A 27,795-nucleotide genomic window follows, 5' to 3' on the forward strand; every position below is an offset into this window, starting at 1 on the left:
ACAAATACAAATAAAAAAGCCCATGGGTGTTCATTGGATAAAATAGTGTACTGTTAAAAATAACACATTATTGGAGTTTTGGTCCCTGTCAGCCGCTGTGCGCTGGCATCAGGTTTGGGGCTTTAGACTTAAATTTTGCTTTTAACATATTTGTGACAAATTGCACAGGCACAGAGGTGAGGATCCAAAGGCATTTTATTAAAAGGGGTTATCCAAGGCACAATCCAAAAACAGGCAGAGATTATACACAGATAATCAGTCCGAAAAATATAAAGACCAGGACCAGAGAACAGGGGAACAAAACAAATGCAACTGCAACATTAACACAATAGTAAGCATTGAATGACTGAAAACCGGGGCTGTGCCCGAAAGCGCCCACTATACCCTCATTCACTATTCCCTAAATTAGTTCACTAATATAGTCCACTTTAAGGAGCGGCGAAAACAAGTCAGTAAATTCATACACTCTGTATACTGGAAAAGCTCCGGGCACCATCTTCTGCCAAGATGCTGGAATTAATTCAGCGCGAGCGTCACCATAGATGGCTAGCAGCTAGCCTTGAGTGTACATCGGTTGTACACTCATTATTATGATGCATCATGGGATTGAATGAGTGCACTCAATAATGTACTGTACACTATGAATCGGACTCGGACACCACTAAAATTTAATTTGCCACAAATAATTCACTATCTTAGGTTATAGGGGCTATTTCCGATACAGCCCGGGTTTAAATAGATATATATTATAACAGATCATAAAATAGACATGCTCTGTTTGACAGAAAAATGGCTAAAGCCAGATGATTACATAACTATATATGAGTCTCTCCTCCAATATTATTATTATAAACATGAGTCTTGTCTAAATGGCAGAGGGGGAGGAATTGCTGCACTTTGGGTTCTTAACAGAACTAGTACTGGCTGCAGACAGAGTCCTTGTTGTTGGTGACTTTAACATCCATGTAGATAACGAAACATATGCTTTAGGAATGGCTTTTAAAGACACTCTTACCCTGTAACTCCATGGGCGTTAGACAACATAGGCCTGGTTTCCCTCTGAGGTTTTTTTCTCCTCCAATGGAGTTTTGGGTTCCTCACACACCGTTTTCATACTGTTTTGCACTCTTTGCCTGGCCGGGGGGGAGCGCTAGAATTTTATACAATATGTATCAGGACCCACTCAGCTTTGTAATTATACTTTAGATTTTATACTGTTTTACAGTATAAATGTGGACGACGTTCAAATCCTTCAGCAGAGCGAAGACATTTGGTTCAAGAAAACTAAATTAGACTAAATTATTTCATACTGCATGGAAGGATAGTATTCGAAAATACAGGAAACCCCTAAAAAACATCTAGATCTGCCTACCTTTCATCACTAATAGAAGAAAACCAGCATAATTCATTTATTTGAAACAGTGGCTAAATTAACCAAAAATGAATCGTAAATAAAAATTATAACTATGCAACCAGAAGTGAAACCCACCGAACAAACAACAACAGTGTCCCTAAGGAGAAATTGCTATTATTTTCTACCGTAGATCACGTGAACTCTCTAAAATCATTAGATCATCTACAGTAAATCCACAACATGCATGCTAGACCCTATACCTATAAATCTACTGAAAGAGATGCTCCCAGAAATTATAGATCCTCTTCTTAGCATTATTAACTCACCTCTGACATTAGGACATGTGCCTAAAGCATATTAGGTGGCTGTTATAAGGCCCCTTGTCAAAAAACCCCATCTGGACCCTGGAGAACTCGTTAACTATAGACCTATATCGAATCCACCTTTCATATCTAAAGTTCTGGAAAAAGTCTCAACTCAAATATGTTCCTTCCTCCAAAGGAATAAGATTAATGAAGATTTCCAGTCTGGATTTAGAGCACATCACAGTACAGAGACTGCTCTGATTAGAGTTACAAATGATCTGCTTATGCCGTCTGACCGAGGTTGTATCTCCTTATTGGTGCTGCATCGACCACAGCACGCTCCTACATAGACTAAAAATGACGTTGGCATTAAGGGAATAGGTTTGAAATGGTTTAAATCTTATTTCTCCCACCGTTTTCAATTTGTAGCAATAAACAATGAGGTGCATGCAAATCGCAAGTCCAGTATTATTAACCAAAGTAGAAGGGGTATCTAGATTTACTTATCCACCATTATCTCTTTTCTACTTCGGGAAAAATAATTATATGTAAAAACATACAGCTTTCCTGCCTAGTGGTAGGAGCATGGTGCTAGCAACGACAAGGTCATGGGTTCCATCCCAGGCGTTGCACATACTTGGAAAACAAATGTATAATGTATTTCGTGTTGGATTTTTAAGAAAATTCTTCAAGGGCCAAGAAATGAAGGGGAATATTGAAGGATTTTGCCTATGTCTTTTTAATATGTCACACTGTGACTCTTTCATGATGTAATTACCCTAAACATCTGATGTGTTATTTTGTGCCTGTGCCCCACCTGAAATCAACATATAACTGTAAAAGGTGAACCAAATGGCTCAAGCAATCAACAGATTACATTGTGCCCGTGCCCCACCCGTAGTTAACATATAGGACTATCTGCAAGGCAATAGACTGATCAATACATAGGATGGCCCTTCTATCCTGTCCATTGTAAGTTCTCCCGTAGGAGGTCCTAATGGTATCTGTCTTTTGTGTGAAGGCCATTTGTTCCCAGGTATAAGGACTGGTCACACAGACAGTACTTTGGGTAAAGATCTAGGTTAAGAATGTAGAAGGTTGGCATGAGAACATCGCAACAGAAGAACAATGCTACACTACCACCTTCAATAAACTGTTTTCCCATCAAGCACTTGGTCCTGCTTTCTTCATTTATGGTACTAGAAGCACTCTAGCCACCCAATGACTGCCAAATTCAAGGAAATCTAAAAATGTATGAACTTCAGGATTCCTTTATTTTAAATTACATGTTTAAAGTGAAATGGCCCAGAAACTGTCTACTTAAATCAAACTAAATGTGTTTTTATACGAATAATATTTTCAAAAAAGTTATATTATACAGTATATGTTACTGTTATTACTCTGTTAATAAATTCCCTGTGACATTATCCACTTTCTATCAACAAGCTCTTAAGTGTTTAAACAACTGTTCCCCACATAAAATAATTCTGTGGAATAACGCTTATATTACATTTAACTGAATATCTCTTTATTTACAAAATTGGATGGATAAAGTGTTTTTTAGTTTAATTTCAGTTTAATTTCTTACTAGAAGGTTATGAACAAATGGAAATTTCCCATTAAATGTAGAGAGAATAATTCTGTTGTAAAAGCTATTCCCACAGACCTATTGTTATCAATGAGAACCTATGTTATTTTATAATATGCATATAATGGATCCTGCACTTTATTTTTAATGGGGTACACATTTTTTGTAAAAAGTACACAAATAAATGTATTAGACAATTACTTTACCATCAAGCCTAGATGAACATTTTCATTGTGGAACTGTTGCTTCCTTTTTTATTTCGTTTAACTAGCCAATTTAGGGAATTACATTTGAAAATTCTTCACAACATTTATGTTCATAATTATACTTTGAGTGAATTATCTTTGTGTGTCCAAGAAAAAACTAGTTATATTGTGATTTGACTTCAAAATATATCTTAATAGAACTATAGTTTGAAAACAAAAATGTTAAATGGTGAATCCTATGATTTTAATGGGGTATATGGGGGCGATGACGTACTTCTGCTAAAATCTCAGCCAGCTAAGCCACTTCCGCTCTCATTGCGCTGAGGTCATTTGTCATCAAGTAATGTAAGGACGTGTTTGGTATGAAAACGTTCCAACGGCTGAAAGTTTCTATATGCCTTCATCATGCCTCCAGTAGGCTAAGGGCGTGTATTATATTTGTGGCTGTAGTTTGAAACGGATAGCCTGAAAGCTTCTCATTTTTGGAGTGATGTATGACGTATTGTTCGGATAATTTGACTCACGTTGTTGACCGAGTGAACAACGCCATTGTTTCCAATCGACTCGATGTGCGCTGGATGTAACGGAGCTGGCTGAGATTTTAGCGGACATGGTTCATCGCTCCGGTTGCGTGAAGGCTATACCCCATTGGTTCAGTTCTATCCATAAAAGTAAAATAAATAATTAAAATGTAAATGTCACATTTTTACTCATACACGGATTCTGTCCAATATGTTCATAGTAAAGATATAAAGGCACAATTGTTTTCGCTAAAAGGTTACACGTGGTTGGATGTTTATTGAATTAGATGTAATGCAAAATGTAATCTTGAGTTTTCCTTTAAGTTAAACTTGTATTTCTTTATTTGGATGTCTTGTATGTTTTGTTTAACTGTAGTGTCAATACAAAAGGTTCCCAAAGCGCGACAGCGAAACTCCGCCCACGAACTGTCATCTGATTGGTTGGCTTGTGCATCGTCAGAGAACTTCAGGAAGAGACTGTATGTATCTTCTCGAGTTTGCCTGTCAGAGGAGCAGCTACAAGAGTTTTGTGTGGTTACGTTAGGAGAGCGAAACGAGTTCAGCATTTAAAAGCGACATCTGTTGTGTTTGTCACATTAAGGTAAGACTGCGTTTATTGAAAGTGAAACCACACACCTTCACCTGTGGAGTGTGTCTAGTGTCCGTTCTTCTAGTTCAGTAACTTCACTGAATGGCGGGCCAGTTGCGCGTTCGTGTTTTTGTTAAAGCTTTGTATTCGTTTCTATTGGTATGCAACTCTTGTCAGCAGGGTGTAAGATGCCCCACTTCTCCGAGTGATGCAATAATTCGCTGTCGAATGAACGCACGAACGAATGAATGAACGCACGAATGAATGAATGAATGAATGAACGAACGAATGAACGCACGAATGCACGAACGAATGAACGAATGCACGAACGAATGAATGAATGAACGCACGAATACACGAACGAATGAATGAACGCACGAATGCACGAACGAATGCACGAACGAATGAATGAATGAACGCACGAATACACGAACGAATGAATGAACGCACGAATGCACGAACGAATGCACGAACGAATGAATGAATGCACGAACGAATGAATGAACGCACGAATGCACGAACGAATGAACGAATGCACGAACGAATGAATGAATGAACGCACGAATGCACGAACGAATGAATGAATGAACGCACGAATGCACGAACGAATGAATGAACGCACGAACGAATGAATGAATAAACGAACGAATGAATGAACGGACGAACGAATGAACGCACGAATGCACGAATGAATGAATGAACGCACGAATGCACGAACGAATGAATGCACGAATGAATGAATGAACGCACGAATGCACGAACGAATGAATGAATGAACGCACGAATGCATGAACGAATGAACGCACGAATGCACGAATGCATCAAAACGGTATTTCATCATTATATCACAGCAAACCGGTGTTGTGATATTGTCTTTAAACTCCGTTTTAGTGCTGGAAATTGTTAATGAAATCTGTGTTAAGTGCATGAAGTGGGATTCAGCTTTATTTGGTGGACAATCAGAAATAGCATTATATACCTCAATGTATCTTTAAAGTCCCTCTGAAACTAAAATAATAAATTCCTATTTTTCATAATAATATGGCAGCGTTTAATGTAAATAGTTTATCAATTTAGGTCCTTATCGTTTTTTTAATTAATGTGCCCCCCATAATCTTTAAAAAAGATTAAAATCGGCATTATAAGAAGACCCCTATAAGAAGTAAAAAATAGACTTGGGTCCCTCAGATATTTTTATTTGAGAAAAAATGACATTGACAACTGTTGTTAAATTCATGCAATGGATATGGTAAAATTTGTGAATTAATTATGTATATTGTTTGTTTATGGGCTGGTAATTGTCACGTCTCTTTAAATTTTAAACACCTGGTCCCACATCTAAAGACCGCTAAGCGCAGGACACCGTTGACATGACTGCTTGATTGCCGTTAATCCCGTGAAGCTAACTTCAGCAAAACATTTTTGAATAATCACATATTTCAAAAATAGATTTTCTAGTTAATATTACAATTGTTTATGTTGTCGGAACAAAAAAGGCGGAACTCAACTGCGAGAGCAGTGTGGCACCCGGATAGTCGAGAGACCGCACACCTCAAGCTCAGCAACAGCGATGACGGAGGTAAAAGAAATGCATTGCGTCCCATTATTATCTCTAGGGTAAGAAGAAGCTTGACAAGACATATGCAAATACAAGCTTTGTAAAGCGAAGGTGAAGTATTTTGGGAACACTACAAACATAAGGTCTCACATCGAACTCCATCATTCCAGCAAAATCGAATAAAATCGAAACATATCAAATATTTTTTGCTGAAGAATCTATATGAATCGAATTGTGAGATACCAAAAGATTCCCACCCCTAGTAATACGTCTAACTTGTTTTTTGACAAGTTTACCATGTCAAGCATGACACTTTAATGCACGAATTGTGCAAAAACATGCAATTTGGCAAGAATGTTTTCTTAATAATTGTGATTCCCCCTCCCCAGAAAGGAGGCAAAAGGATCCCTCTGACACTCATTACTAATGCTGCACTGCCAATTTTTCAGGTTTTCCCACTCACAAAGAACTGGCTAGGCCACTCCGTGACCTTGAAATGCTTCTTACGGAGCCACGCCTTCGTTGCCCTGGTTTGTGTTTGGGGTCATTGTAATGCTGGGAGACCCAGCCACGATCCATCTTCAGTGCTGAGGGAAGGAGGTTGTTGCCCAAAATCTTGCGATACATGGCCCCATCCATCCACCCCTCAAAACGGTGCAGTTGTCCTGTCACCCTTTCAGAAAAGCATGTTGCCACCCCCATGCTTCACGGTTGGGATGGTTTTCTTGGGATTGTACTCATCCTTCTTCCACCAAACACGGCAAGTGGAGTTTACACCAAAAATTTATATTTTGTTCTCATCTGACCACATGACCTTCTGCCGTGCCTCCTCTGGTCATCCAGATGGTCTTTGGCAAACTTCAGACGGGCCTGGACATGTGCTGGCTTGCGCGCGCTGCAGGATTTTAATCCATAGCGGTGTAGTCTGTTACTAATGGTAACTGTTGAGACCGTGGTCCCAGCTCTCTTAAGGTCATTGACCATGTCCTCCCGTGTAGTTCTATTCTGATCCCTCACCTTTCTCAGTATCATTGACTCTCCACGAGCGATTTGCATGAAGCCCCCCGGGGAGATTGACAGTCATCTTGAATTTTTTCTATTAATTGCGACAACAGTTGTTGCCTTCTCACCAAGCTGTTTGCCTATTGTCCTGTTGCCTATCCCAGCCTTGTACAGGTCTACAATTTTATCCCTGGTGTCCTTAGACAGCTCTTTGGTCTTGCCCATAGTGGAGAGGTTGGAGTCTGATTGATTGATTGATTTAGTGTGTGGACAAGTGTCTTTTATACAGGAAATGAGTTCAAACCAGTGCAAATAATACAGATAATAAGTGGAGGACAGGAGGGCTTCTAAAAGGCAACTAACAGGCCTGTGAAAGCCAGAATTTTTGCTGGTTGAGTTGCACCTTTTGCTGCCTTCACGCGCGCTCTGTGATTGGATAATTCCCACTTCAACCTGGAATCAATTTATGGAACGGTGCTCATGTTAAAAGATACTTGTAATCTTTTAATGCTACTTAATCATTTGTACCAGGGGGCGTAGCACAGAAGGTGATCAAAATACTTATTTCATGCAATAAAATGGAAAAGAATTATTTAAAAATATTACAATGTGATTTTCTGGATTCTTTTACATTCTGTACCTACGATGAAAATTACAGATCTCTCCATTCTTTGTAAGTGGGAAACTTGAAAAATCAGCAGTGTATCAAATACTTATTTCCCCTACTGTAGCATTTGTGTTTGCTTGCTTGTTGACAATGACTAGAAAAAAATCTGATAAAATGTTAACATGCAAGTCACTAACTGTCTAGGACTGCTATTGTTTTTGAAAATGTTGACTGGTTTGGAAACCAAACCAAACTTTCCTGTAGCTCAGTGGTAAGAGCATTGTGTTAACAATGCAAGGTTGTGGGTTAGATCCCAGGGGATTGCACATACCTATGTATAAATGTATAGTCAAGTCAAGTCAGCTTTATTTATATAGCGCTTTTTACAATTTTCATTGTTACAAAGCAGCTGTACAAGAAAACATTGACTATAAGTAAAACATAAAAGGTTATGGAAGTCAAAACACAGGATAATGGGATAATGCAATGTAAGTCGCTTTGGATAAATGCATCTGCCAAATGTATAAATGTAAATGTAACCACTTGTCTTTTGCAACCAAGCATACAAGTGTCACCGAGAAGATGCATATTTTGTGTAATGTGCTTGGCTTTATTATTTGACTCACCTTTTAAAAGTTGATATATGTTGCCAAATAAATGTCAAAAACAGCATTTTGCTTGGTGCTTTTTGAAAATAAATTTTCCAAGGCAGTCAGTTGTTAAATCTAGCAAGAATATTTGCTATGTTGGCAACACAGACCTGTTTCCTGTCTTCCAGATTCTCAATGGCAACGTTCGCTGAAACTGTCGCGCTGTTCCACCGCGCAGACGCTGTGTGCTTTGACGTGGACAGCACTGTGATCCGTGAGGAAGGCATCGATGAGCTAGCGAAGCTCTGCGGCGTTGGGGACGCAGTCACAGAAATGTCAGCAGCCCCCCAATTAATTATCAATCTGTCTCTCCACGTCTCTTTCCCAGTACCGATCTGAATATCTGTTTCCTTCTCAACATCTCAGTTTCAGTGCCTGTCTGTCTGTATAATTATATCTGTCCGTCTGTGCTAATACCCATCTGCCTGCCTCTTTCTTGAAGTCCTCCTGTGGTGAAGAGCAATGATGTTTGTATGTGTGTGTGTGGTGTACTTAATGTGTAAATTAATGATTAAGAACTAGTGTTGTCAATCAATTAAAAAATGTATCTTCACTAGGTGTGTGACGAAATCCGATGTGTCTCGCGAGAACACAATTTCCCCACACAATTGGCATGATGGGATTGGGTGTTGGGCTCGAAGTTACGAGCATTTTAATCGCAAATGCTCCCTAAATTTAACCTCTTTGACCTAAAAATATATTTGGGAGCAGTTGTGCGAGTGCACATTTAGTTGCGGTGTGACCTGTTTATTCGTAACTGTACCGAACAATGTATGTGCGAAAAGTGACCGGCCAGGCCCTTCGACAATGTGTGTCTGTGTTGCAATGAGAGAAATGGCGATATTCGCATTAAAGTCTGAAGGGAATAATAAAACCTGTGTTTATTTTATAAAAAGTTGGCAAATCTGGATAAAGCCAAACTTTTGTTTAATAAATAAGTGTTTATTTAAAAGCAGCCTTAAGATCAATGTAGCGTTTATCAAAGAGGTGCAAATAAGCTCTGACGGCACGGAAGAATGACCTCTGAATGGCCGACCTAATGTTTAAAAATTATTTTTACGCCACAAACGATTGAGGCTATTTGGTTTTGCATTGGTTGGGGGCAAACTTCACACAGGTGCTGTATTCAAGCTTACAGGTGGTCACACCTGTAAATATGATAATAATTCCTAAAATTTCACATATTCCTTTCCGTGGTCCGAGCTGGTAGAGGCGGGGACTAATTCTCATGTTCATGTATGCACATATACTAAATGATGCAAGAATGGAGAGTTACATTTAAGCTATTTTAAGACATGAAAAATCAAATGCTATTTTGATGCTCAACATGAGTTTTGATTATTGGCTACAGGGGGACTTCGATACATGTCTGTCTCTGAGTTTGTGTATGTAAATACATGTACAAATGCCCATCTGAAAATGTCCCAGTAATCTGGTATTCTGTTCTCAGGACACGGAAGGCGATGTCTGAGTCTGTGTCATTTAAAATGGCCCTGAGTGAGCGCCTGTCCATTATCAAGTGCTCACGGGAGCAAGTCAACAAACTGATCACTGACCACCCCCCTCAGCTTACACCAGGTATTAAGTAAGTCCGTGTTCACCTTTGTGTTTGGAATGAGTTGTTATTTGCTGTAAAATATCGTGAAATCATGAATTTTTGCAACCTTTCCCCCTTCAGGGAGCTGGTTGAGAAGTTACATCAGCGTAACGTGAAGGTCTTCCTTATCTCCGGTGGGTTTCGCTGCATTGTTGAACATGTAGCATCACAACTTGGCATTCCTCTCCAGCACGTCTACGCAAACCGCTTGAAGTTTTACTTTAATGGTAAGAATTCCACTGTAAGCTCAAGAAGACTTGAAGAAGTTGACATTAGTAGCTATGTTTACATGTAGGGCTGTGCGATATCTCTTTGTTTAGTTTCTTTACATATAGTGATTGCGATTTATTTCGGCTCAATATTGTCGATAGAGAAGCACAATGTGAATTGTTAACCTGCTGAAATAAAAACAATATGAACCACCACAGAAATTCTAATGATTTCCATTAAAACCATTATAAAATTCCTTTTATAGTCTGTTTTGGGCGCTACTCTCTACTCTTGTTTTAAGGCATGAAGAAATGATCATCACAGGGAAACCTTTACATATGGTATTTTAAGTGCTAAAGCTATTGAATGTAGTGGGAGGTTAATAAGCCTGTGTTTCTGCTATATTCATTTTGCCGTGGCAAGCTGCCGCACCAAAAACCCTCCCCCCCACGACTAGTGTGACGCATCCTTTCCCATTCGTTCCTACATTTTCCTGCCATTGTTGCTAAATTAGAAACTCTTTCACTATATTTAGCCATAAAAAATGTTCTACCCCTTTAGCGACTTGTTCAGAAAACACGCATAACAACAAACCTAAAATCTTTTTAGCTTTCAATAAGCGGGAAAATGCCGTCAGTACTGCCCCGCGAGTGTGAGGTCTCGCTGTCCTGGTGCAGGAAACACTTCTCTCGACGTCTAATCTGAGCAGTGAGCCGCAGGCAGAGCAGCACATTCAATTTACTGTACGGCGTTTGACTCGGCATTTCCAAAACCTGTTATTGTTAACGACTGTTTTGGACATGAAGCACGTACACGTTTGTCTGTAAATAAGCACATGGTTACACAGACAGAGGCTGTGCACGCGCTGTGTAAAATAATATAGCCAAAATCTTTGCTCAGATGATGTGTCTTTGTAATAATAGTGCTTGGACACAGAGCTCTGTGACTAGCCAGCCTCTTTTGCAATGATCTTTTGTTACTTGCCCTCCTTGTGCAAGTTGTCAATGGTCGTCTTTTGGACAACTGTCAAGTCAGCAGTCTTCTCCATGAAAGATCTAGACTGAGAGACCATTTAAAGACCCTTGCAGGTGTTTTGAGTTCATTAGCTGATTAGAGTTTAGCACCCGGTGTCTTCAATATTTAACCTTTTCACAATATTCACATTTTCTGAGATTCTGAATTGGGGACTTTCCTTAGTTGCCAGTGATAATCATCAAGATTAAAAGAAATAAACATTTGAAATATATCAGTCTGTGCGTAATGAATGAATGTAATATACAAGTTTCACTTTTTGAATGGAATTAGTGAAATAAATCCACTTTTTGATGATATTCTAATTATATGACCAGCACCTGTAGTGTCATGTGATTGGTTAGATGGTGTAATCTGTTTTGATTGGTCAAACGCATTCAGCTTGTGCCGCAAATGGAACGCCTACCATCAATCCTGGATTACGGTTTACAGGTGGATGGATATTGTAATCTAATAATTGTTTCCCTTTTAATCTTTAAGGTTAACGGTTAATACTTAATACTTTGATTAAAGAAAATTATGGGATGAAACGATTGATTGAGCGTTGGTTGTCGGTCAAGAAAGATTTTGCATGGCAAAATAAAAATTCCTAACAAAACTTGTTTTGATTTGGCATTCTTTTTTTCTTGATCTTATATCATGAAGAAACACAGGAGCCCTTCAAAATGTATAACACACGCCCCCTTTACTTATAAATGTGTATTTCCATACTGAGGTGTTACTGTCTGATTGAGTTAATCCGATTACTAATCGACTATTATTCTTGTGGTCAGGTGAGTATGCAGGTTTCGATGATTCACAGCCAACAGCAGAGTCCGGGGGGAAGGGAAAAGTGATCGGCCTGCTAAAGGAGCGGTATGGCTTTAAAACCGTGGTTATGATTGGAGACGGGGTCACTGATCTTGAAGCGTGTCCACCTGCTGTGAGTACTTCACCACAATCTCTCAAAACCAATGTCTTAAACCAAAGTTTTATTAAATCCTTATTAAAGTTCAATCAGCTTTCCTGTATCTCAGTGGTAAGAGCATTGCGTTCACAACGCAAGGTTGTGTGTTGGATCCCAGGGGATTGCAGATACCTATGTATAAATGTATAGGATAATGCAATGTAAGTGATAAAAGTGTCTGCCAAATGTATAAATATAAGTATTTGTTTTTAAACTTTACATAATGACACATCGTAAAAGGAGATTGGGTCTGTTATGCTTCAAAGTGACAAAGCATGATGTTAGTGTAATAAATGCATTTCTTACAGTGTTGTGATGCTTTATAGTCCCAATGTAATCGCCGGCTCTTTTGAATCGGTCAAAACATGGATTCATTTTAGAATTTATCACTTTGTTGTTCTCTGAATTGGCGGAATTGCGCAAATATAGACATTTTCATCAAAATGACAATGCAAAATAATAGTAGCATCTTGTTTGTTGAACTGTACAACACCAATGACTCTTGTCATTGTGATATTAGTAAAACTCTTGCTCGTGTCATTTTTCCGTAGACGTAAGTATTTAGTGAACGGTAATATACTTGCAGTACTATGATACTACCCTTTAAAAAGAGAAACACTGGTACACCGCACAACCCTATGCTACACTGTACATTGCCAGACCAATGATCTCTAATGACATTTAGCTCAGGAGCATCTCAGTTTTGCTTATTGGTGTTACTACACATCAAGTGGAGTTCAATTGAGCCTCATGGCTTTTTTGCATTAATATGCATTTTCAGCTGATACGAGTTATGATTTGGAGAGGTGTTTACCTCACTCATCTAGCACAAAGCAAAAGCGTTAATGATTTATATTTCTTGTTTTTAAATTCATCTTTCCAAAAGGTTCAATATTTCAGTGTTACAGCTTGGTTTTTATAAAGAGGGTTTGAGTAATAAATCAATATATTTGTATCAGATCGCTATTAAAAAAGTGAGATGTAATAACATCAGAATGCGTTCTTTTTAGAGTGCTTTCATTGGATTTGGTGGCAACGTCGTGCGCAAGCAGGTGAAGGAAAAGTCTGCGTGGTTCGTCATGAGTTTTGGAGAGCTACTGAAAGAACTCGAGAAGATATAGCCGTATCTTGGAATGGACACCTAAGAGTATATTCGTACTCCAAATGTGATTCTAATTTTCTGCTTACGATTTACACAATATTTTGTAACATTTTAGAGTTTATTATTGAGATTAAGTATTGTTTACATAGAAGGCATGCTGCAGGGTAAATGCAAACCAGACAGTTTGCCGTACTGCTTACTAGTCGGTTCTAACTGCACATTTTGTATTTTAACTGTAATGATACTTATTTCAGATGTACACTAATTCTGTATTTGAAAAATAAGATGTATTTTTACTGTTCACAGGTGCTATTTTCTTAAACCTTTTAAGCGACTAACTATATTTTGTATTAATGCAGATGTACAGGAATAACAAAATACACACGAAATGCTTGATTTATTGAACCGTTACAATACATTTTGTGCTCCTGAATTCCCTTTAAAGTACTTCAGTTTACAATGGATGGGACATGCCACAACAGAAAACAAAATCAATTTGACAGCAAGAAACAGTTGTACGGGACAAACAGAATGTAAATGCATGCCAATGTAATGCAATAAATATAAAAGACTGTTGTTGGTTAAAAGAAAACAAGCTCACATTCTGCATAACCCCTTCTCCCTTTCAATGACTAATTTCATAAATTGGTGTTAATGAAGGTAATGTTTGATTATTTTAATCAGCTGTGTAATACACAGATTATTTTTGTTTTGCTAGATGCATCAGATGATTATTGTTCTTGTCACATTCCAGCAAATAAATATGCAATAAATATTACTGTATTCTGTGATATTTAGATCACCATGTTAATGCATGTTTTCCTCCAAACTGGAATAACTAGCAATTCAGTTTCAATGTCCTTTTAATATACTGTGTTCAATTAGATGGCTAACAATTATACTCAAACAACAGATAAAGATATTAAAAAAAGTGTCACTTTTGGCTTACATTTGCACAAAGTTTGGGTTGCTAGACCTTTTATGATCAAAATAATCTATTACAGCAGTAAATATAACCAGAGCCCAGGTTGGGGGTGGAAAAGTGGTTATTTCAACAGGCTCATTACTGCAAAGGTGAAGCCTTCAGCGGGATCATTATCCTGGATTCCATGTGCTGAATGAGAGGCACTAAAAAAAGAAAACAACAGTTAAAGTGTAACACAAAACCATATTGGCTGCATAAACATGAACATTGTTTTCAAAGTTGCAGCATACCGTATAAAAACAGAAACAACATATTTTCAGAATATTTACATGCTATAAAACATCAGGGCTGCATTTCCCGAAACCTTCTTAACGTTACGTTATTCTTAAGTATATATCGCTACCACTGTTAAGGTATAACTTAGGAACGACGCTGCGATACGAAAGTTTTGGGAAACCCAATCAGAACTGATAATGACAGAAGTCTAGACTGATTGCATCTGATACAGAAGCAGCATAAAGTACAGCTAGTAAACGTGTTTGAGGACGATGCAATGATGTACTGTATGTACCAGTATAATATACGGCTTCATCCCAGCCCTCATGCTGCCAGGCGGCGTTCCTAGTGTGCTCTCTAGACTGCAGGTCCTTGTAAGCTGACAAAAACAGACAAAAAAACAATCCCATCTCCTGAACCAGTTTTTGGAAGCACTTTATAATAACGTCTCATTCATTACCATTTGCTAATGCTAACAAAACTAACAATGAACACCATATTTACACACATATATTAGAGCTGTCAAAAGTAATGCATTTTTTTCATATGAATCCATTAAAAAAATAATGCAGTTAACAAAGGATCTGTTTTTCCAGTCACCCTTTTGCTAGCGTAGCATTATATGATCACGCTCTCATAGTCCGTTCACACCAGACGTGAATGAAGCGTTAAGTGCGAATGATTTACATGTTAAGTCAATGCAAAGACGCGATAGACTTACTTGCGGTGCGAATTGAGCGTTGGTGTGAGTTGAACAATCAGAACTTTGGTGAAAATTCACACTGCGTGAACCAATCATGAGCTTGACAGATTGATAGGTGCTCTGCCGGTGGAATACAGCACCTGTAGTTAAGTGTTCTGGAGGGACAACAGGTCATCGAACTGGGGCCTGCTTAGTTGGAAGTACAGCTGAAAGCAGCCGTCATTCAGGGGCAGCTCCTGGAGGAGTTGGTGAAACTCCAAGCTGGGCGCCAAACGAGTTTATGCAGTTTTTCAGCCTTCCTTAGCACATAAAGCGCAGCTACCCTCTCAACAAAATCAATGTCCGCCATTTCGCAATTAGACGGAGCCACCTGACCTGCCACAAGCTCCTCCCATGACGGGAATTCCACGCGCAAATTAAGTGATTTTGACATGCGAATGGGGCGAATGAAGCGAGTAAACTCAAAATGTTCAAGCGTCCAACTACTCGTGAATAGTCGTGTTTGGTGTGAACACTATTATTCATGCAAATTATTATTTTGAAACGGTTGCTTTGAGGTGTCCAGTGCAAAACTTCCGGTGAGCCACTAAGGCTTATAGTACTCGTACGGCGAGACTATAGTTTTTGTACGTTTGTGTAGTATTGACTGGCTGGCTAACACATCGCATATGCATAATATATGTAAGAGGCTGCTATAATAGTTTATTTGTTTCATAAAAAAATTGTTAGCCTTAAGGATATCAATGAACTGCTTTGCTCCTAAGCGCTGACACAATTTGCATTTTGACGATATAAGAATTCAAAATGGACTGACAGATTTAAAAAACTAGAAATTCCATGAAATCACACTACACTTCAGCCTCTTGTCAAATCAAATGTTCAGCAGAATCATGGAAGCAGTGCATTGTATTAACCACTTTTTTTCCTCCCACCGATGGGTGTGCTAAATATTTACCATTACAGTTCGTAATAATGTTTTGTACGTGCAGACAATCCATTGTTTCTAACCTGCGATTTACAGGTTCTACAGCATGCGATTTACTTCTACATTGAAAAATAAAGTGGATACATTTAACAGAAACTGAGCAACATAAAAATAACATCATTCAAGTATTATCAAAGCAAACAGGCGGAATTAACACTCCAAAATTGAAATAAAATCTAATTGAAAACTTTCCGCGGAGCGGCCTGCAAAGAGCACATCGGCTGTTTGAACGAGGTCGTCCGGGATTTGGATGGCCCGCAGGGACACCACCCACTGCTGACTCCAGAGGAGGCGTCGGGCGAGTTGCGACATCTGCCATGAACGAACGCAACCTGACTGTTGATATACGCTAGGGCAGCTATGCTGTCTGCAGCATGTGCTTGCGCCAAATGAGAGGCAGGGGCCTCTACATTGCAAGGCAAGCCGTCCGCAATCTTAGGCAATTTGATTGCCACTGCAGGCAGGGGCCCGTCCAGCGCCCCAGCACTGCCTGCCCGTTGCACACCGCACCCCAACCGAGCAGGGATGCGACTGCCGTACCACGGGACATGTCTGTCCGAGTGGTTAGGGTGCGCCGGCAGATAGACGTGATGGGAACACACTTTGACAGGGGATCAAATACTTACATGTATTTCACTGACTGAAATGCAAATCAATTTATAACCTTTATATTGATGTTTCCCTTGATTATTTTGGTTGATATTCGGTTTCTATCAGTTAAAGTAAACCTAACATAAAAATTATAGATGATTCTTTTTAAGCAGGCAAAGAAAAACCAGCAGGTGATCAAATAATTATTTCCCTCACTGTATGCATGTATGTATATATCTTACCCCAGAGATGATGAACCATATACAAGTTTCCTATCTGAGAGAAGAAGCCACCGACTGCTTCATGGTTATGCTGGCGGTAGCCTATAGCTCGAGCCCTGAAGAAAAATGATCATGAGAGCAATGTGGAATACTGTTGAGAATGCTGCACTGTATAAAAAATATCCTGAAGGGTGGTCAAATCAAACTACTAAAATCAGTTTGATACTTAAGTATATTACTTTGCAAGTTGAATAAAAAAGATTGGATACATGTTACCCACACTACCTATTTGTGTAGAGCAGAGCATGCGAGCGTAGCAGGGTGCGGAATGTACTATTTCTCACGGAGCGGTGCGTGATTTTTTTAAATTAAAATTCTCTGGCGGATTTCTGTCCCGAGCCTGACACCAGCTGCTACTTAATTCGAAGGCTGTATCCTCCAGAAGTCACATTTGTCGGCGGCATGTCATCAAGGTTGTCTCATTTCAGTTAAAAAACATAAATTAACATTTATTTCCTGTAAGACGTAATCGTTGTAATGTCAAAGTTGCTTTTCTGAAATGAAACATGGACGACAAATGCGACCGCTGTAGATTGTTTCAATACAATCTTTAAATTGAAACGTTTCTATTTTGTTCAAGCTTTTGTTTCGTAAGTGCATTTCATCTTTTGTGCGTTTCTTTTTAATGCTCTATTGCACAACAATGGCTGCTATACTGTATGTTCATGGAAATAAAGTAGGCTAATGAAAATCAATTATACTTTTTCAGTTATTGCATTAAAGGCACTCTTCGAATAAAATTGACTAAAATTAGGATTAATAGCAGTTGAGACATTTATTCAAGCAGTTTATTGTAAACAAAGTATACTAGACACATTATGTAGGAGCGGGACATGCGGAATTGGGTCTACTGCTGAGCGTGATCGCAACATGAGCAGAGCGTAGAAAGCACTGCTCCGCTTCCTTCACAAATATACCTCAAAATGATTCTGGCGGTGATAAAAAAACATTGGTTAGATTTTATATAAGGATTTTACGAAGTTATTGTAAAAACAATATGCATTCTACCTATTTGTTAACATCAATTAAATTCCATTTTATTTATATATTGATTTCACAATATTCATTGTTGCAATTAAACATTTAAAAAGGGAAAAATGAAAGACAGTATGGTATTAAGATACATGGCAATATTGCAAGTTTTTCTCTATGCAATGTATACTGATAAAGCTTAACTAAAATATAAAATAAGTTGTATTGTCAGAGGCTGTCAATTATTCAATTGAAGTATACTTAACTTAGGTTTATTATTATTTCCGGGAGGGAATAAATGATTTAAATCAACATCTTTCGTTGTACTGGGGGGAACACAAAAGTCTCAAGCTAAATATATGTGTTGTTTAACATGTTAATATCATTATAAATGCAAATGTTAACTCAAATAATGGTGATATCTAGCAAAAGAGTTGTAGTCGGCACTCTATTGTATTGTCTTGTCGGATGACAGCGCAGAGAGAGTGACAGTGCTCAATATTCATATTAACGTTTCATTCTGTTGATATCCTAGGATCTGTTACACAAATTCAAGTAGAGGTTTTGACCAGGATAAATTCACTTCAGAACTGAAAAAGAGGATCTTGCAGGTGTTTTATCTTATTAGAAATTAATTGACTGTGCAAAGTAAGTAGAAATTAAATGTTTGTTACTTGTTTATTAGGGCTGTGGAAAAATATTTAACTTTTGCACCATTTTTTTATGATATGGTATCGATATTCCAAATTCTACTATAGAAATCCGGTTTTAATGTCATATACCAGTGTCTCAAGCTAGAGTGAGCTTTCTGCTCCAGCTTCCAGAGCTGGTTACAATGGGGTTTAATGGAAGCTATAATCGTGTCTACTGGTATGTGATGATTTCTATTGGTGGGATGTTAAAATATACCCCAGGTGGTCCACAGCAAGTTGTTAGTTCAGCTTTTTTAAAATCTTTTTACATTTTCCTCTTTAGATTGCATCATGCCATATCTATTGTGATATGCTTCGTATCGCAAGGCCCTTGCCAATACACAGGCCTATTTTTCATTAAAGGTACATTTTTTGATCTTTTGAGCTTTATTGTAGCTCAGTGGTTAGAGCGTAGCACAAGCAATGCCAAAGTTGTGGGTTGGATCCCAGGGGATTGCGATTACTTACATTGCATAATACTATTGATTTGTTTCTAAGTCGCTTTGGATAAAGGCGTCTGCCAAACGCGTAATTCTAAATGATGTGTTTGACCTTGTTTTTGCCTTTATTTGGATAGCTTATTTTTTAGAGAGGACACGAAGTGAAGTGGGCGAGAGAGAGGGGGTGGGATCGGGAAAGGACCTCGAGCCGGGATTCGAACTCGGGTCGCGCTATATGTCGGAGCACTAACCACAGGCCCATCGGCTCTGACGTGTTTGACCTTTTTTAAGTAAATTCAACCTTGCCACAATAAGTCATTTTTAAAGTGAATTCATTCTTTTTAATGATTTGTTATTAATAATAGATGAAAATAGATGAACGTCGCTTGCTGTCAAAGGCTTAATTGTACTCAAATTTTAAGCAATCAGTTGTGTCATTTATTAGGTAGATATTATACCATTCCTTCAGTATTATATACACTATTTACTCAAAAATATAGAATACAATGTACCCTAACAAACTGATAGCAAATAGACAATAAAACTCAATTTTATTGAGTAGATTCCTTAGGTTGTATTTTTACGGCGTAGGTGGGTCCCTCAGGCCATAGTGCAAAACTATTGAAACTAACTGATTGTTAAATGTATGTCCTTTTTAAACAGGTTGCTTACCAATTATTGCCCCATTCAATCATGGTACCGGGCTGCAAAAACAAAAACAACAGCCATAAATCTAAGTCAACGGTTTATGAGAAAGAAGTAAGGATAAAAGGAGATACTGACTCTCAACTGGTAGGATCGGAGCTCATATATATTTGACCCGCTGCGTGGCACAGGCTCATTCCAGAAGCTGAACTCCAGAAGGAGCTGATTCCTACGGGAGAGAAGCATTTTCCCCCTCTCATTCCTGTACTCCATAAACATCTGTGTGGGGAACACAACACATATTAGACTGTATGAACACGGTCAAAACACCCATTAATTAACCAACATTGTTATTCAACACAATGCAGTTGTTGTAAGGGTGTTGTCAGACCTGCAGTTTGTCTGACTTGTTTTAAAAAAATTAAAGGAACATTATGATAAAAGTTGGATGGCTGGAATACTATGCGTTGTGTGCATGGACGTACATTTAATTTACAGTTTGGGGGACAATAAACATAAAAATTCTCATGAGCATTTGAAGGGGAAACAAATAATACAGTCAAAATTGTACTTATATATGTGAACACAGAGGAAAACCTTGCTACTAGAATAAATGCTGAGAAAACAACCTTTGAAAACTGAATGAAAGCTGTAGACCTTTTGTGGCCAAAAGAGGACTCAAATGCGCTAAATATAGTGCCAAAGTTTTTTTTTTATTAACTAATTTATTAATCAATCAGTATCGACTACATTAAAGAGAATCACTTCATTTAAAGTGCATAAAATAGCCTACTAACTGGAGTTCAACAACCAGTGATGAACTGAGCCGCAAACTTGACTTGTGTGTGTAGCGTAATAGAGCGTTCACACCGAATCGGCACGTAGTTGGACACTTGAACATTTTGAGTTTACTCACTTCATCCACGCATGAAAATCACTTCAAGTCAAGTCAACTTTATTTTTATAGCGCTTTTTACAATTTCTATTGTTGCAAAGAAGCTGTACAAAAAAATATTGACTATAAGCAAAACATATAAGGTTATGCAAGTCTAAACACAGGTCAAATATCAGACACACTATAAATTCCTTAATGCAGTGTTAATGAAATAAAACTATAAAATTCTAGCAGCCCCCCCGGCCAGGCAAACAGTGGCAAGGAAGCCAAAACTCCATTGGAGGAGAAAAACAACTTTCAAGAAATCACAGGCTAAATTAAGCTCTAGCACTCTGATAAACAGGAGCCAAGATCAACAAAAAAAGGGCAGGTCTGTTACTGCTTGGAGACACCGTCAAGATCAATGGCAGTACCCATGGACTTGGATTGATTTTGTGTTCATACAATGGAAGTTAATATGTACAGGCGTTGTGCGGTTACAAACATCCTTCAAAATATCAACAAATATTTCTGTGTGTTGTGTGAAAGAAAGTCATAAAAGTTTGAAATGACAAGGGTGAGTTAAATGTGACAGAATTGTCATTTTTGGGTGAACTATCCCTTTATTGGGCTCTATTGTTTATGCGTCACAACCCATCCATGATTTCATCAGGAATGGCACTTTGCCGTTGGAAATCAATCTGACGAGACTCACAGTGGAAGTGAAGACTACAACTGCTATCATTCCACCTTCCTTTACAACGTTCAAGCTACCGCTTTGTTATTGATATGCCACCACTAGCGGTGCAAGAGACATACTGTACTTTTGATCTTGGTGTACATCTAATCAATGTGCAGATGCAGCGCATCTATACGGCTATACGGTAAGGTTTGGCCTTCACAGAAACTGTACCTTGTTATTTCTCAGTTTACTCATGACTTCAGTGAGAGCTGGATATCCTCCTCTGTACCGCCACAGGTGCACTGTATGAAAAATGATATGAATGTTAAAATCCACCAGCAGTAACACACAGTTTGTGTATCATTTGACTCACAACTTTACTAGACACACTGATCTACAGGGTGGGGGGGAAACAATTCTTAGATGCACTGCGACGTGGACGATTCTGAATTAACTCACAAATGTCACTATATAATATAATAATAACAACAACGTGATGTTATCTGTACAAAAAGGCGCAACTCAAACACGGGGACAGTTTAGACAGTGGACACATCATTCCATCCATTGACTTCCCTTCGTATGCATGGGAATCCGCCAGACCGGAAATACAACGCATTTTGCTGCATTCCAAAGTTCAAGTTTGGTGAACTCTGACCTGCGAATTCGTATCACTTAGATGAATACCACCTTTTCAGTTGGAGGAAATGCTAATTTTACACAATCCATATTTTTACAATACAGCTTTAAAACAACGAAAACTAAACTGCAAATACGTCTGATTCCACAATGTGTAAATAAAAAATACCCAATGTTTTTTCATCAGCGTTTTTTCTGGTTGCTACCCATGCATGCAGGGTTCTGCAAAGAAATCTTGCATGCTCAAAGTCCGATGTGATCACGCCTTCAGCCGCTGTAGTGCTGCAAAAGGGAGGGGTGGAGGGAGCTGTTGGTTGCAATTCGAAACCTCATCGCTAGATGCCACTAAATTTCATACATTGGACCTTTTAAGAACTATTTCAGATGCAATACAAGAACATGTCCTCATATCAAACAGAACTGAAGCATCTAATTGAGATCTTGATTATAAAATTCTTAATCTACAGGCTCAAAGAAAATACTGTGCTGTACATTTTGTTTATTCTAAACAGCTGTAACGAGCAAGGCAGGAAGAGAGCCGTGAGGGAACGGTCGAGTGTCAGCTACGTGTTGCACCAGTCTCGTATCCCTCACGGAGAATCTTCGGGAGCATAAAAGGACGAGCGACAGGAGGGTACAACGAGAGAGGACCAGGCCTGGACTTTATGTTGAGTTTAATTATGCTTGTATGGCGTTTTATTGTTTGTTTATATAAATTAAATGTTGTGTTACGTTCGCCGTTTCCCGCCTCCTTCTTTCCTTTTATTGAAGTGTGTTACAACAGTTAATGGAGTTACTGTTAAGAGTTATAATATTTAAGCACATTTTGAATAATGATGGCATGCAGATATTGTCAGCTGACAACCCAGGAAAAAAGATTCAGCTAATTAATATTAAGTTGTAGATTTATAGTGTTAAAATATTCCTGTGAAGAGTGAAGGGTGTTGCGTCCTACCAGCCTGGTCTTGTTCTCCATACCAGGTATTCCATGTGCCAACCAGCTCACACGGGTAATGTTTGTCATTATGGATGGATGGCAGCACCTCACCGCTGTGGACACAATTCACTTTTGGTTTAATGCACTGAAAAAATGTAGTGACAGCCTAGGAAGGGAGAAACTATGTGGTAATATCAGTCCAAAACACTTTCTGCTCTTACACATGGCAATCCAGTCATATCCTGCCTTCATTGCTCTATACTCAAAATAATGAATGTTTGCTTAGTCTCCACCATCATTCTCGGCCAGACCACCAACTTTCCTCGACCCGCACGTTATTTAAACATGCTCGCATCACCGTTTAATGAGAAATTAGTTTACAAAACGGTGTACTGAGGTACAATGTTAAAAATTTGGTTTTAAAACCCAACCACATAACCTGACAAATGTTGTAACTACATGAGCTGCCAAGTGCATGTTTATTTATTAATATGTTCACACATCAATACAACTTGAAAGGTTATAAAATAGCTGAAGAACTTTATTAATCAGGATTACAGTTTTTCTCGATTGCTTAAACACATTTCTTAAAATGATGCCCCTTCTCTCATATCTATAAACACAAACCCGCGAATTTCCTATTTTCATGTGAGAATGAAGCTCTTCTCTCAGAACCAGCTTCTGGTGACGTTTCTTTAAAAAGCAATTTAAAACCATGGCTTAAAGCGTCTAAAACCATAAACTTGCTTTTGAGCAATAAGTGGCGCTGTCATCAAATTTCAATGAGGTGAACAAGATGTGCCAATGATGATGATAAGTACATCAATACACAAACTTTCGCAGCGTCAAGTTAATTTTAAAATTTTCATTGTTGCAAAGCAGCTGTACAAGAAAACATATTGACTATAAGCAAAATATATAAGGTTATGCAAGTCAAAACACTGATCAAATATCAGACACACTATAAATTCCTATATGCAGTGTTAAGACTATAAAATTCTAGCAGCCCCCCCGGCCAGGTAAACTGTGGCAAAGAATCCAAAACTCCATTGGAGCAGAAAAAAACCTCAGAGGGAAACCAGGCTGTTGCAAAGGGGGGCGTGGTTCAGCGAGGTCTACAGCGGGAGAGAGACTGTGATAAATTGATGTGTGTGGAATACGCAGAGCGAGCGTTCACTTGTGTTTGGATTATTGGACCATGCAATAGAGCCAGTAGCAGTCTAGCTGACCCAGTCTTCTTCCTTCCTTATTCTTAAACATTGTTACAGTGGTGCCGAAACCCGGGAAGGAAGTAGGAAGGCTGCCGCCATCATCCGTCACTGATGCCATTTGCGGACGTGATTTATTTCCTCGCGTCCCTTCACCAGGAACAACATCAGGCCTTGCTGCAGCTGAGGAATGACCATGAGGAACGGTTCCAGACTATCCTTCAAGCCCAGCAAGAGGACCGCGAGAGGTTCCAGAGCTGGATGGACCGGGAGGTTCGGGCAGAAAGCAGCGAACCGCAGTCCTCGCCCACCCAACTGTTGCTGAATGAGATGGCCAAACAGGATGATCCTGAAGCTTTCCTGGACCTGTTCGAACGGGCAGCAGAGACCTGCGGCTGGCCACGTGACCAGTGCTCCATGCGGCTGGTACTGTACTGGGGGAACCCTTACCCATGGTGTCTCTCTCCCAACCCCTATAGTTCCTGCACCCATGTCCTGGCCCCGAATACCCCTCTGCTCCTCCCCTCTACTTACGCCGGTCATAAATCCGATGGCCTTCCCAAAACCGCCATTGTGCCCCCTTCCTTTAATGCAGGTCCCCTTCAAAAGAATTGGTAGGAACTCATCAAGGCACAGTGTTCATGTCACGTATGATACACGAGCTGTACGAGTTATTGGGCATTAAATCGATTCGCACCAGCATCTTTCACCCACAAACGGACAGTCTGGTGGAACAATTTAATCGCACGTTAAAGACCATTATTAGTAAGTTCGTACACGAAGACGCCAAAAAAGTTGGACAAATGGTTGGAACCCCTCTTATTCGCTGTGCGGGAGGTCCCACAAGCCTTCTTCGAGCTTCTTTATAGGATGTCAGACAGTTCCTGGGGCTTGCAGGATATTATAGAAGGTTTGTGCCTAAATATTCAGAACTCACCAGCCTGTTGACTGATCTCACTAAAAAGGAAGCACCAGACCCGGTCCACTGGACGGAGCAGTGTCAGCAATCTCCTAACTTTTCTCTCCCTTTCTTGCTGCAGACTGACGCATCGGATAGAGGGCTGGGTGCAGTCCTGTCCCTAAGGCCACAAAGTGTAGTCCCACCACCTTTTTGGTGTGTTTTGACATTGAAATGTCAAATTTTGAGACAACACCTAATTTCGTTTACATTTACGCATTTGGCAGACGCTTTTATCCAAAGCGACTTACATTGCATTATCCTTTGCACACATTGCACTGCCACTGAGCAACAGGAAAGTTTAGAAGTTAGAGACATATACACTCACCGGCCAATTTATTAGGTACATCTTGCAAGTACCTGTTTGGACTCCTTTTGCTTTCAGATCTGCCTTCAAGAAATCTCACAAAATGTCACAAAGAATGAAGGAGAATTTTGGTCCACATTGACTTGATAGCATCACGCAGTTGCGGCAGATTTTTTGGTTGCACATCCATGACGTGAATCTCCTTTTCCAACACTATTGAATTTATATCTGGTGACTGTAGAGGCCATTGCCCAGAACTTCCTGTCTTACGCCTGGGACAGGCAAAGTTAAACGTCACATGTATATTGTCCCTAGCCAGGCAGTAAAATCCTCTTGCATGCCTAATCCACTTTAAAATATCTAGTCAGGCTTTTCCAAAGCCTTAAGAACACGGATGTAAGGTTCTCGGTCATATTTAATACAGATAGATGATGGCAAAATTGCAGTGCATCCCTGCACTTACCACTTTATTCTACGTGACTGTGTGTGCCCGTGTTAGACATGCAGTTGAGGGGGAAATATGCTGCACATAACAGGATAAAATCTATCCCGGGTACAGTTCAACTAACCTGACTTCTGTGTCAAAACAGGAGAGTGGTGTTTATGGTTTAAGGAAATGGGTGTGCTTTAAAATAAATATTGTTATGGTTGTGAGAACATTTTCGTTCAAACGCCTGTTTATAGTGTTTAAGCAATTGAGAAAAACTGTAACAAATGCAGTTTAGTGTAATTGAGATCTTCACAAAAAACACTGCACAACCGCTGACGGAGCAGAGGAATAACCCTTAGTGAATTCCTCCTTGTGTTATACCATTGCTACTGTCAATCACAGACACGAATAGAAAGAGGACATTTCATTTGAACTTAAGCAGTTCAGTCTCGGGGGGCTCACACTTCTCCAATTAATATCAAGTCATCTTGCTTAATTCATGCCCAATGAAGTGATTTGATATTTTTCATAAATGCAAGAAGTTTGACTTACCAGAGGTTGTTGTAGGCCTCAAGACACTCCGGTTTCACATTGTGAACTAAAACACAACCAACGGTTATTTGAGTCGATGAACAAGTCAAATCTTCATCTGGTTTTATTGTGAATTGAACTTACACTGTATTTTGTACAAGTTGTTATCTTCTTTCTTAGCTAACAGATGGGAGTGAGCGTCTTTCCTTGGGTCTACCTTCCTCACAAATAATGATTTGAACCAGCTATCCTCTCGATGGCGACAGTTGGATGCTGACAGGCCCCTGGAACACAACAATTTCCTACATATAACGTCACATAGCATATGCTGAAGTTTGAAGCTAGGCTACAATTTCACAACAATTTTCAACAAGTTCCCTAATAATGCTCACAATTTAGATGTGTACTTTAATATAGACAGTACACACCGAGACACATACATATACATACACACACACATATGATATATATATATATTGTATACAGTAATAACATAAACTGTAATAACTAAACTATTTTCAAGAATACGGTAAAAACAACAGTAAATGCCTTTGAAACGACTCCGTGCTGAATAATGACCTTGAGCAGTCGATTCATATAACAGATGTTAAGATTGCTCTGCGTTTTACTTTGCACTGCAACTCCATTTGTTGTTTAGCTATTATAGCCACTTTACTCACGCAATCACATCTTATATTATAAAACACATTTCTGTTTATTTTCCCAATGCACCGCTTCACACATGCAGCAACACCCTGCGCACCAATGCAACGAGCACGCGAGCAGATAAGCCGTCTTTCACAAAACACCGTCCCACCTGATCGCAGCAGTAACGTGTCCGGTCGTCCTGCTCTTGTTCGCAGCCTGATAAAGGCCGGAGAAAGAGCTCCGAAGCGCTCTGGTCGCCATCTTTTACCGACTACGTGAAGGGTTAAACGTTTACAGATCTCGATGGCTGCCAGCAGAGGGCGCGACCGCGCATTGGCCGCTTTCGTGCAAGTGGTGCTCGCTGCAGAGCATATGGGCGGACGTTAGACGTCCAGCGAGGAGGAGCTACAGATCCAGCGAGGAGGAGCTACAGTTCACACCCAGAGAGGAGGAGCTAGATGAAAGCTTCAACTCTGTGGATATCGAAGCGTCGCACATTTTCGTTCCTGAAAGCTCTACGTCAGATCGTACTTAAGCAATCCTTGATGCACATTAGATTGCCTGACCTGTGAATTTATCTCAATCGTTTAAACGTGGAAACTGCGTTGTCCTTGCGTGTGTGATATAAAAATAAACAAAATGGACCTATTAGCTTAACATCACACTGAAGAACAATAAAAACAAGAAGTGTGCTCTAAGACTATCATTGCAGGAATATTTATTAGTAGACAGGGATTGTTACTTCATTTACAATTTATTAGTCACATACATCACTGCCCTTATATGTTACTGTATTTATTATCG

General features: G+C 39.3%; 2 protein-coding genes across 3 annotated transcripts; one reads left to right on the forward strand and one right to left on the reverse strand.

Moving 5' to 3' along the window:
* Positions 1 to 4,350: 4,350 nt before the first annotated feature.
* On the forward strand, positions 4,351 to 14,041 carry psph (phosphoserine phosphatase). Of its 2 annotated transcripts, XM_079481562.1 has the most exons (7): positions 4,433 to 4,575; positions 6,060 to 6,142; positions 8,509 to 8,655; positions 9,831 to 9,965; positions 10,059 to 10,204; positions 11,993 to 12,141; positions 13,176 to 14,034. In XM_079481562.1, exons 3-7 carry the CDS (start codon positions 8,516 to 8,518, stop codon positions 13,284 to 13,286), a joined length of 681 nt encoding a protein of 226 aa, XP_079337688.1. In that variant the 5' UTR covers positions 4,433 to 4,575; positions 6,060 to 6,142; positions 8,509 to 8,515; the 3' UTR covers positions 13,287 to 14,034. The 2 variants fall into 2 exon arrangements, with proteins under 2 accessions (XP_079337687.1, XP_079337688.1); XM_079481561.1 differs by lacking the exon at positions 6,060 to 6,142 and having other exon boundaries at positions 4,351 to 4,575; positions 13,176 to 14,041.
* On the reverse strand, positions 13,646 to 27,376 carry nipsnap2 (nipsnap homolog 2). Its single transcript, XM_079481560.1, has 10 exons — positions 27,161 to 27,376; positions 26,488 to 26,627; positions 26,365 to 26,410; positions 22,928 to 23,022; positions 21,565 to 21,635; positions 19,916 to 20,056; positions 19,805 to 19,836; positions 16,990 to 17,084; positions 14,764 to 14,847; positions 13,646 to 14,395 (listed from the first exon to the last, which is right to left on the reverse strand). Exons 1-10 carry the CDS (start codon positions 27,250 to 27,252, stop codon positions 14,331 to 14,333), a joined length of 861 nt encoding a protein of 286 aa, XP_079337686.1. The 5' UTR covers positions 27,253 to 27,376; the 3' UTR covers positions 13,646 to 14,330.
* Between the last annotated feature and the right edge of the window lie 419 nt (positions 27,377 to 27,795).

The sequence above is a fragment of the Barbatula barbatula genome (assembly GCF_947034865.1).
Source record: "Barbatula barbatula genome assembly, chromosome: 19".
Lineage (NCBI taxonomy): Eukaryota > Metazoa > Chordata > Actinopteri > Cypriniformes > Nemacheilidae > Barbatula > Barbatula barbatula.